This window comes from Megalops cyprinoides, chromosome 5, assembly GCF_013368585.1.
Source record: "Megalops cyprinoides isolate fMegCyp1 chromosome 5, fMegCyp1.pri, whole genome shotgun sequence".
NCBI classification, from domain to species: Eukaryota; Metazoa; Chordata; class Actinopteri; order Elopiformes; family Megalopidae; genus Megalops; species Megalops cyprinoides.
Genome location: NC_050587.1, coordinates 35,875,208 through 35,886,018, shown reverse-complemented (window position 1 = coordinate 35,886,018; position 10,811 = coordinate 35,875,208). Strand labels below are relative to the sequence as shown.

The following is a 10,811-nucleotide window of genomic DNA, read 5'->3' as shown; positions in this document are numbered from 1 at the left end:
AAGGCACACAACATGCTACAGCGGATTGGGTGCTCACGGGAGGCCGGGCGCTACTCCACTGAGGTCATCTGAGCAGCTCGCAAGCGTCAGATAATTCACAGGGTGCCTGGGAGTAGTGGGACATGGAATCCCTGGCCACCTTACCCATCACCAGGAGGACAAAGCAAATTTGTTCCCCTGCTGTGCGATCCCAGTCATTATTGCCAAATGATACATCCACAGAGGGAACACCCTGCTGACTGAACCACCTGGGACCCTACCCCCTCCCCGCCCCCCCCCCCAATCCAGTAAAGGGGTGCAATTATTGGTTGTTGGTTACAATTTTTTTAAATATATACTTCTCTGGGGAAAGGCCTTATACTTGAGCCAATAAAGTAACAAATGTTTCATGCACACTCTTGCAATGGATCTGTTTTTTTTTCATCAGATAGGGCTACAATTCGCAGTTTAGATGTTTAATTTTTTGTTGTCACAAAATCTGCATATAGCAGCCAGTTTTTTTGGAGTTCGTGTACTTAATGTTTGCCATTTGTGGATACTCCCTTAGTGATGCACCATGCCTGAGAAGCAGCTCTGTGATTCTCGCACGTCTCGCACGCTAGAGATTGTGCGGAACTGCCGCACAGGGGTTATGGTGTGACACACAGGCAGGTATGGATTCCAGCCCGGAGAAGGTTACCAAGGAGGTCGATATTTATCGCGACACATGGGTTCGTTTCTTAGGTAAGATAACGTAGCGGAGCGTGAGTGACTGCATGTCGCCTAACTTACTGAAGCGCTGCTCACTAGAGCCCAGTAAACGCGTAAGTGATCACTCAGTTAACGATGCCAGTTTACCAAGTCACAGCTATGGCAAACTAGCTGTCCTGCTAGCTCACCATATGGTCATAGCTAGCTCTCTATAAATAGCCATTTTACACGCCTGCTGTCGTTCTGATGGAATGTAATTTTAAAACGCATGTCCTTGCTAGCATGTTAACCTCAGATAAATAAAATGTAGCGAAATGGTTCACGTTAGCTAATGCCAAACCAAGTTTGCAATCAATCTTGTTTATTAATATGTTGTATGTTGGTTGCAACTATAGGCTTTTTAATTAGCTGACGGCTGCGTGAAGCCACAGTATCTTGCTAGCTAGCGAGGTAGTTATCTCCTCTTCCGTTCAGTCGTACGGTTTTGCCCTAGGGCATCCGCGACTACAGCACTCTACAGGATGACTCACTGGCATGAGAAACAACATTCAGGAAACACCCTTTTAAAGTGCGTTAGGAGCACACCCTAAAACTACACAGCGAAAATGCAGGTTTTGCTTACTGGGTTGAGTCAGGTCAATGTAACAGAACTTAGCGTTGAAACGCGATTTACGCGTTCATGTCTGTGTACGTGTACCCAATTTACATAGGTTTACTATCAAATTAATAACTACTATATTTATTATCAGTTCATAATCTTAAACGTGAATCCCCGGCCTTATTCTAGTTAAATAAGTTATCCTAAACACATTTAAAGCGGAAGTCTCCACCCCTGACTGCTCTTAATTTACGTTCAACTAGATCAGTGTTTAGCTAACTTACTTTGAGAAAGTGAGAAAGGTGATGTAATATTGTTGGGTGTTTAATCATTGTGTCGTGTATGGCTGTTTAAATTGTTTCGTTCAAAGTAAATGCTGTCTTTCATCAGATTCAGCCGAATTCTTTTTTTAACACTTAACATTCCATACATAACTCCCATTTGTGTAAAAACTGTACCGGGGTCCCTCTGCTGGTCCAATCCCAATTTGAAAACAGTCAATGACATAATTTCCAGTGAGCGCTAGAACCAAAAGGCTTTTTAAATAAGGCGAAACAAAAAAATGCAATGATATCAGCGTTGCCGTATTTTGTGAATGGGTAACGTTAAGTCTCTTAAAGGTCATAGGCCATAGTAATATAAGCTCACATTTTTGACAGATAGAGGTCGACATTGCAAGGTTACACTGGAGCACGGAAGACCACAGCGGTGTTTGTTTCGACGTTGCAGCTGGCGCTTCAGCGCCCCGGGGTGACTTTGAAATCCCCTGTTACTATATAAAACGCCGGAGTGCACTTTGCAGCAAGCGCCCGTTTACACTGGCTGACTGATTTGTTAACTGAACACTGGGTCAGTATTGTATATAAGGCATATCTCAACGGTTATCTCAGATGTATTTTTATTGCCTTGGATGTGTGGTTGAGGCAATAGAAATTGCAGTTAGCTCATTGGTTCTCCAAAAAGCCGGTCATCATTCGCTTACTCATAACAGCAGTCCTGATGTTGAAGCTATATCAACTTTGTTTTAATTACAGTCATTAAGGTACCATTAATTACCATTAAGGTAATCTGCCCTTCGTAAGTGGTTGGTCAGCTCATTACATCACGGCATTTATGTGTTTAACAGATGTACTGATCCGGATTGTCTTGGCTTGCAATTGATAATTTACAGAACCATGCAACTAGATTTTAATTGAAGCAATATGGGTTAGTTTGCTTGCTGAAGGGTACACCAGGAGTAACTCAAAAGGGACTAGAACCTGCAACATTCTGGTTATAAGGCCACCCCCTTGATCGCCGCCTTTACCCTGATGCTCATTGCGCCGTTTGAAGTTGTTGAAGTTTTCCGTTTGAAGGTGTATCGTATTAGTTGCCCTATAGGCTGTAATTGTACAAATCTGATAGTACTGTGTCCCCAAACAGACCTTGCTCTCAGCTGAGAACTGTCTCATTGCGGAACTGTACACATCCTGTCGCTGTACTGTCGCTATACTTGCTGTATGCACTTTTGTAAGTCGCTTTGGATAAAAGCGTCTGCCAAATAAATAATGTAATTTGTAGAGTAATTTGCATAGAAATGTCTTCTGTGCAGTATGTACAAGGTAATAGACTGCACGATCGTCTTCCTGTTGTTCTCCGTGAAGCACTTTGGCAACAGTTTGCTTGCAGCAGTCATGCTTATACAGGATGCTTGAATTTGAACCGCTCCACATAGAGAGCAAAGGTCCGGCTCCTTTGCCCGTTAGGGCTTGGGGCAGATTTTGTAATCCACGTTCAAGGTGGTCTCACATTCAGACTGTTCCTGTTCCTCTCACGTGTCGGCTGTGGAGATACAGATTCACTTCACTGGCAGAATTTGACTCCAAAGTGCACTCCACCGCTCAGAACTGCACTTCAAAGGAGAGCTCTGCACTTCAGATAAGAACGCTAACAAAGCTCACTTCTGGCACACTGGCAGCAGAACTCTTCACACTCATCTTAGTTGTTTAGTTTCTTTGGTAACCTCTTCTCGTACATTTGTGGAAGAAAAAAAAGGCTTGAAATGGGAGATTTCAAGGTGTCTTTGCCTTTGAAAATATTTTGATTTGTAAGATTTGTACATTGGCTCATATTTCACCAACCCAAGCACCAATCTGCTTACCAAACTAAAGCCAGATTGCCATTGGTTGCATCAGAAGCTTGTTCCTCCAGGGAGTTTGGCTCTGATGGGATGAGGGCAACATTTTCAGAATATTGCAGTTATATTGTAGCAAAGTGCCACAGCAGAGTTCCAACGACAAGTGGTAGCCGGGTTACAGGGCTCCTTTACGGAGGATATTTAAAAATGTGACATTCATCACCAGTGCATATCAGTAATGATCTCTTATTTAAAAATCTATGCAAATTGTGTGCCTTTGGATGTCTCCAGTGAGAGCGCACGATTTAGGCTCTGTTCAGAAGTGGCCCTCCTCAGTGGTGTGACACGGATAGTGTGCAGGGAGACTGCAGGAAGTTTCCTCTTTTGGTTCAAAACATTGTTGCTAGGCGACGCTGCTTTCTGTTTTTAATACAATAATAAAGATTAACGCTAATCTGCAAGGAAAATACCATCCCTTTTGCCGCTCACTATAACTGCATTTCCCTCTGGAAACACTGAGTCTCTGACAAACCCAAGGATCAGAATGAAGTTAATTTTTATTATGTTGCTAGGCTGACACTAGGGTGACGTTTGTACACGCTGTCTGTTTAGCCTACACAGCTGGGTTTTTACTCAGAAGTGATTCAGCTTCAGTGACTCGTTTGCGAGTCCAACAGCAATGCCACACCAGGGCATCAAACCTGCAACCTTGGGGTTGTAAGCCCACCTCCTTATCAACTTAACACAATCACCACTTTTGTAAATGGACTGAAGTAAAGATAAGTAATAGAAGGAGTATGCTATATTAATGCAGCCAAGGAGGGACCTCTCAGCAGAGCAGTAAGTAGCAAGGATTTTCACTCATGAACCCAACTGTGTTCCAGTCAAGCCCTTTATCTTAGGTATTCTCCTCCCAGCGCTCTCGGGTTTAATTGTGCCAGCAAGACCAGTGTTGCATTTTTCCTTTCCTCCACTTGGTGGCAGCAGAGTTCAGCATCGACAGAGATAGAGAGGGATGATTGCAAACTGAGAGCGTTATTAGTCAATCCGCCCGTGTTAGATTGGACAGCGCAGAGTGTTATTAAAGGTCACGGCCCATTTTCTGGAACAAGACATGCCACATGGGGTATTGCTTTTATTAATTTGTCAGAACCGAGGGTGTAACTGAATATTAATGCGCGCCCGCGGTTCGCCGTCCTCGCATGGCAGAATTCCAAGAGGGAAATTGATTTAGAGTTATTATTGTAATGTCTTCCATTTTACCGCCCCGGCCTGGCGGCGTGCTCCTAAGGGCCTGCATGAATTGCGTGTGGGGGGGGGGAATTTTTGCACAACAACCTGGCAGTTAGCTTTTTAATTGAAATCGTATCTTTCCCTGGCATGTCCGCCGCGCTCTGCAGGCTACGCCAACGAGGTGGGGGAGGCCTTCCGCGCCCTGGTGCCCGTCGGCGTAGTGTGGGCCAGCTACGCTGTCGCCACGGCCTACGTGTCGGCCGACGCCGTGGACAAGGGGAAGAAGGCGGCTGTGGTGAGTGGCCTTGCACGCGTGGAGTCCGAGCGTCACGCACAGCCATTGCATTGCGTTGCTTTACATTATTGACATTTAGCAGATGCTCTCATCCAGAGAGACTTACATCAATTACAGGTTTTTTACAATGTTATCCATTTACACATATATATTTACTGAGGCAATTGTGGGTTAAGTACCTTGCCCAGGGGTACAGCAGCAGCGCCCCTGCGGGGAACCGAGCCGGCAACCTTTGCTACACTGCCATCTGCAAGGCAGGGAGAATGGAACGGAATTTGGTGTCAGGATTGATGCTGGGCTTTTTCCGAATTTAAAGTGCTTCACTCAGGCACATCAAAACAAGGCTTCGTCAAAGAGGCTTAACTGTGGATCGCAGTGCTGCCTCGAAGTAAACTAGCAGGTGTGAAAGAGTCAAGGTGAACGTAATTGAGCTACACAGAGAGCTGAAGAGTGTTTCAATGAAAGGAGACTCTGACAAAGGAAACTCAACACAGCCGTCCAGAGCTCCTCCCCTGGTCATAATTAGGACCGCGGCAATTAATCACCTATCTCAAAATTTCTGTTTTACAGAATTAGTATCGTTTGAGTGATCACTGCATCACTTGGTTTTAAAAAAATGTGAATACGAATGCTTACCGTTATATGCATGTAATGTAATGTAATATGCCATTCCATCTCACTGAGTCAGTTCAACATTTTATATCATTATAGTGCTGCAGAACAGATTGCCAAGATAATACGTTAATCACAGATATTGCCTGTAGTTACAAAGGGAAGTTTTGATGGGTGTAGCTGAAACAGAATGCATGTAGGATTCTGTGCTTATTTCAGTGAAGTAAATTATAGTGTGATTATGTGTGTGTATTCATGTATGTGTAACATAATGTAATGTGTGTATGTATGGGTATACATGTGTGTATGCATGTATGTGCACATATATATGTGTGTGTGTGTGTGTGTGTGTATGTGTGCGCATGTGTATGCATGTATGTATGTATATTTGTGTGTGAGTGTGTGTGTGTACACGTGTGTGTGCATGTGTGTGTACAGTATATATGTGTGTGTATGTGTGTGTGCATTTATATGCGTGTGCACATTCTGCAGGAACATGGAGAGAGCCCTGGGAAGACGACGCGGGTGGCGGTGGCGGTGGTGGACACCTTCGTGTGGCAGGCGCTGGCCTCGGTGGCCATTCCCGGCTTCACCATTAACCGCATCTGCGCCGCCTCGCTCTACCTCCTGGGCCGCACCACACGCTGGCCCCTGCCCGTCCGCAAGTGGACCACAACGGCCATCGGCCTGTCCACCATCCCCTTCATCATCACCCCCATAGACAGGTCTGTGTCTGTGTCTGTGCGTGTGTGCGTGTGTGTGCGTGTGTGTGCGTGTGTGTGCGTGTGTGTGTGTGTGTGTGTGTGTGTGTGTGTGTATATGTGTGTGTGAGTGTGTACAGTACCAGTCAAAAGTTTGGACACACTTTTATTTTTACCACATTGCTTTCCATCTTTTAGATTAATAATAGTAAAGACATCAAAACTATGAAATAACACAAACAGAATTATGCAGTGACGAAAAAAGTATATTTTAGATTCAGATTTAGATTTAGGTTTAGGCAAAAAAAAATTTTTATTAAATTTTTTTGTGGAAAAAATTCATATATAGGCATCAACTTATATCAACAAACAATTTATATTTGTCAAGGGGACAAATTTCAAGCATTTAAGCTTAAGTCTTTAGATCAAAATGTCTTTGAGTGCGTGTTTCCCATTATCTTAATCAGGTATGCCCAAATTTTTGACTGGTACTGTGTGTGCGCGTGCATGTGGTTATGGGTCTCTAGATGGTGTTGTCTGGAAGAGAGAGTGAGCCTGCAGGTTTGGATAGTAGAGAGTCTGTTTGCCTCTGTTGACAACAGCTTGACAAAGGCTTGCTGAGGGGCGGTAGAATAGCTTGCATGAATTGCATTACCTTTCATTAAAGTGCATGACTCAAGGTGGGATTCACTAAGGTGCATGCCTTTAGGTGGAATGCATTATGATGCATGTCTTAAGATGGAGTGCCTCACGGTGCAAGTCTTAAGGTGGAATGCCTTTAATTACTTACCTAATGGTGAAATGCCTTTAATTGCATCTCTAATGGTAGAATGCCTTAAGGTGCACCTCGGTGCCTTGAAACCTTCAAAGGCCTCCAGTAACCCAGTCTGTTGTGTTGGCCTCAGGTCAGTGGACTTTCTCCTGGACTCCAGCCTGCGTAAGGTGTATGGCGGGGGAAGCAAGCACGAGCCCTAGAGTCCCGCCCGCCCTGGCCCCTCTGACCGGTTGGAGCCAATCAGAAGCACACAGACACTGACCCAGCCAATTGGGACGAGGGAGAACGTTACTGTGATTAACAGTCCAACGTGGTGGCTGTGTCCACTATCCCTTGAATAAATGCACACCAAGTTTATCTAGGTGTGCGTTTATTTAAGTGATACTGTGAGTACCCTTATGAAAATGTAACATATGTTTGCTTTTAAAATCCTAAATTTTAAGCATGTGCTGTAGAACATGTTATAATATTATTTTAATTAAAATGTACGTAATTGTGTATTTATTTTAACAACAATTTATGTATTTCCTTCAGCATGACATATTTTGAAATACATACATGGTCCTTATATTTAGGATATTTTAACACATATTGACGTATGTTACTTTCTCGTAAGGGTTTACTCTTTCTCTGGTTTCATCATGCTGTTTATTTTGTGCTGTCATCAGAAACCACCCCCCATCGTGGTGCTAGACTTCTAAATAGAGGGCTCTGTGGTTGAGCTCCATTTGAGGTGAGGGCTTGCATGGTGGCCTGTTTTCTGGGGATGGTTCTAGATGCTCTTTGTAGGTTATATCGCAGTGCTGACCTCAGGAACCTAACAGATCTGAACCCTACCTTTCTGATGTGCTTAAGCTGTTGTGTTGCTCATTTGGTCAAACCCGTCACACACTTTCCTTCCAAGTGAGGAAGGATCTCTCTGTTGATCTACCTGTGGAGATTAGATAAGGTACCATGAGGTAAGATAAGCCCTTACCTGTTTAAGTAAGGGACAATAGCATAAGAGGAACTAGTGTTACACTCCCAAAGCCTGCTTTATGTTCTGATGAAGAACAGCAGAAACAGTTTTAGGTAGAGAACCGAAGCTGTGAACTGGTGCGGTTACACCAAAACCTAGTCATTTTGAGAGTGTCCTCTCACATAGAGATGGCGGACGCACGACCGAAGTAAATATTAAGATTTCAGGGTTTCCCGTAGACTCTCCCTGTGGAGGGAGTGTGCGTGTCACTCTAATGAAATCTTAGCTGTTGGGTCTGCGGGTCTAGACCAGGCCAGTGCAGTTTAACATGCTGTGAGCTGCAAGTTAAACCATAGGCAACCTGTGCTGTAATGTGGGAACTGTCAACCTGCTGAGACAGGAAATTACTGTAACGAGCTAAACTGGGGGGGGGGGGACTGTGCCATTAGCTCCCGTAACACAGTTGATACTGTGAACATTAGCAATAAGATGTAATGCACGCAAGAGATTTTTAAAAGCCATATCCTGTTTGATACTGTACGTAATATACTGTATGTTTTTTTTTTTTTAAGTAGAAGGGAAATCAGCATTCTGCTTCCTGTTTGGAAATAAAAAGAGGAAGCAGAATTGTAACCTCACTCTGTGTCTTGGTGAAACTGTCATGATAAAGCGTTTTTTGTCTCCACTTTCAATTTTAGACTATGCACTTCATATTATGTTGCCTACTGAGTGACTCTGTGAAGAAGATATTCCTATGAAGTGAGGCAGATGCGTTTTCATGCCTTTTTATGTGAACAAAGCTGTTTTGTCTCTACAGACCTTTAGCTTTATTGTTTTAATTTCCCTATTTATGTTCTAGGGATCAGGGACACGAGGAAGAACATTTAATTAGCACAACCTTACCTTTTAGTAACAAATTTAAATGATGTTTTTTTCATTTATGTATGCATTTTTATTGCAAAATGTGTTTTTTTTTAAATATTGCTTTCACTGAAAGATAAAGTGAAATTAATTTTGGCTTTGATTGAATCAACCCCTTAATATGGAACTATCTTAAGTACTGAACTGTACTGTACTATAGCGTACTGTTGAAACACATGTAATTTATCCTGTAAATGCAGTATTAAAATGTTAATCTGCCGTTTTGCCTGGAGTTGTGTGGTGTTAAAATAAGGTGCGGTGTTATGCTTTGCTCATCTCAAGAGACATAGACGTCAACCAAGATTTTATGAAACTATACGTATGACTCCAGAAAAATTATTCCACTATGTCATTTATGTTGTTATGACGGACAGAGAGGGGTGACTTTAGCTTTACCCAGCACAACCCGTCTGTGGAGGGACAGGGTGGAATCTGAATGAGGATTCAGTTAACCCTTATGAGAAGAGACCAGGGTGTTGTTTTTGGGAAGCCAGGAGTCAGCTTCTGCCCCGATTTACCTGGGCATAAATTAGTTTGATTTAAAACATTTCAAGCAAGGGATTTTTTAATCACTTTTTAATTAGTTTCTTTTTGATTGAAAGTTCTGAATGAAGGGTATTTATTGCTCCAAGCACCAGATACAGTAGTACCGAGTGCGTGTTGATTTCCCGTTAAATTTTTAAATTAAAGGGCTTTTTTATCACCTGAGCTTCTGAGAGAAAAGGGGCTTTGAGCAGCGAGCCACTAGCCGTCACCCCTGCATCATACTGAGTGAGAAATGACGCTGGCCCTGTTGTGACAATGCCCTCCTTTGGCAACATATGGCGCGAGGCTGTCGTATCATTTGGGCAATTGAACGAAAGCCAAATCTGTCATCCATTTTTCAGGTGTTTACTTGCACTATACCCATTTAAAGGAGAGTGGGGCTGAGCCTTGATCCTGGGTCTGTATTAGGTGTTCGAGTAATATGTTTTTAGATAGGATTAGGATGGTAGTTATAGATTTAGGATCAGTGCTTTGTACTCAAAGCTCATAGGAGGGTTTTAAAAGTGAGGTATGCTGGCTGGAAATGACATTAACGTACCTTGTAAAGTTAAAATATTTTATAGCAAATTTTTTGTTGAAAGTTATTGGGGGGGGTACGCTGTTCTGCGAAATCATAAATTTTAAACTTTTGAAGATGGAGTGGTTTTCCTGTTTGAACCCTCTGCTAAAATTGAATTATCTTTCTTCACAAAGAGTAGAATCCCCTGGATTCTTTGACCTTCACGTGCTCTAAACCTGGAGTATCCACAAGGGGGCGCCAAGAGCAGGACTTGGGCAAGAACCAAATGCGTTTCTGTCAAGGACACCAAGAACTCATTGCATCCAGGAGGTGGGCAGGACACATGCTGGTGTGGGTCTTTCCCTTCAGGGCTGCCAGGTTTCACAAAAATGGCATTGCAAATGAAATGAGGTTTAATTTGAGGGCTGTGGAAAGGGATATGCAAATTAAGTGAAGTGTGCACGATGTGAAGACATGGGTGTTTTTTCAGCACTTAAAAACATTGTCCAGGGATTTCTAATGTGTTGGGATTTGGAAAAAAATGTTTTGACGTCCCCAGGTGATTTGGTGCCTTGTGCTGAATTATAGCTGTTTTGAATACAGCAGGATGACAATTTTCTGTGATGGTGTACTTTAAATAATTCCAGCCTTTAAAAACATACACTTAATTTTGTAAAAGGACCACAGTGCGTATGCTGATTACGGTATCCCCGGGAGGAGTCTAAACAGCTGGGCAGAAGAAGCCTATTGGCCAAAGTTTAAACATGACATCATTGCTGGCAAGATGCATGTTGTGTAAGCACACTTGAGAGACATTCGGTTCAGATGTCGTCCTTTCAGACGCTCTCTTGGTGTTTTCTGAAATGT

At 43.1% G+C, this 10,811-nt stretch overlaps 1 protein-coding gene across 1 annotated transcript; it reads left to right on the top strand.

Annotated features, from left to right (window-relative positions):
- Nucleotides 1-579: 579 nt before the first annotated feature.
- Nucleotides 580-7,425, top strand: mtfp1 (mitochondrial fission process 1). The gene is made up of 4 exons (XM_036529580.1): nucleotides 580-723; nucleotides 4,805-4,932; nucleotides 6,037-6,269; nucleotides 7,151-7,425. The coding sequence occupies exons 1-4, from the start codon at nucleotides 654-656 to the stop codon at nucleotides 7,218-7,220; spliced, it is 501 nt and encodes a 166-aa protein (XP_036385473.1). The 5' UTR covers nucleotides 580-653; the 3' UTR covers nucleotides 7,221-7,425.
- Nucleotides 7,426-10,811: the final 3,386 nt, after the last annotated feature.

Coding starts and splice junctions, on each gene's coding strand:
- mtfp1 (XM_036529580.1), top strand. CDS start 654: ATGGATTCCAGCCCGGAGAAGGTTACCAAGGAGGTCGATATTTATCGC. Junction 724..4,804: donor CACATGGGTTCGTTTCTTAG/GTAAGATAACGT, acceptor CGCGCTCTGCAG/GCTACGCCAACGAGGTGGGG. Junction 4,933..6,036: donor AGGGGAAGAAGGCGGCTGTG/GTGAGTGGCCTT, acceptor CACATTCTGCAG/GAACATGGAGAGAGCCCTGG.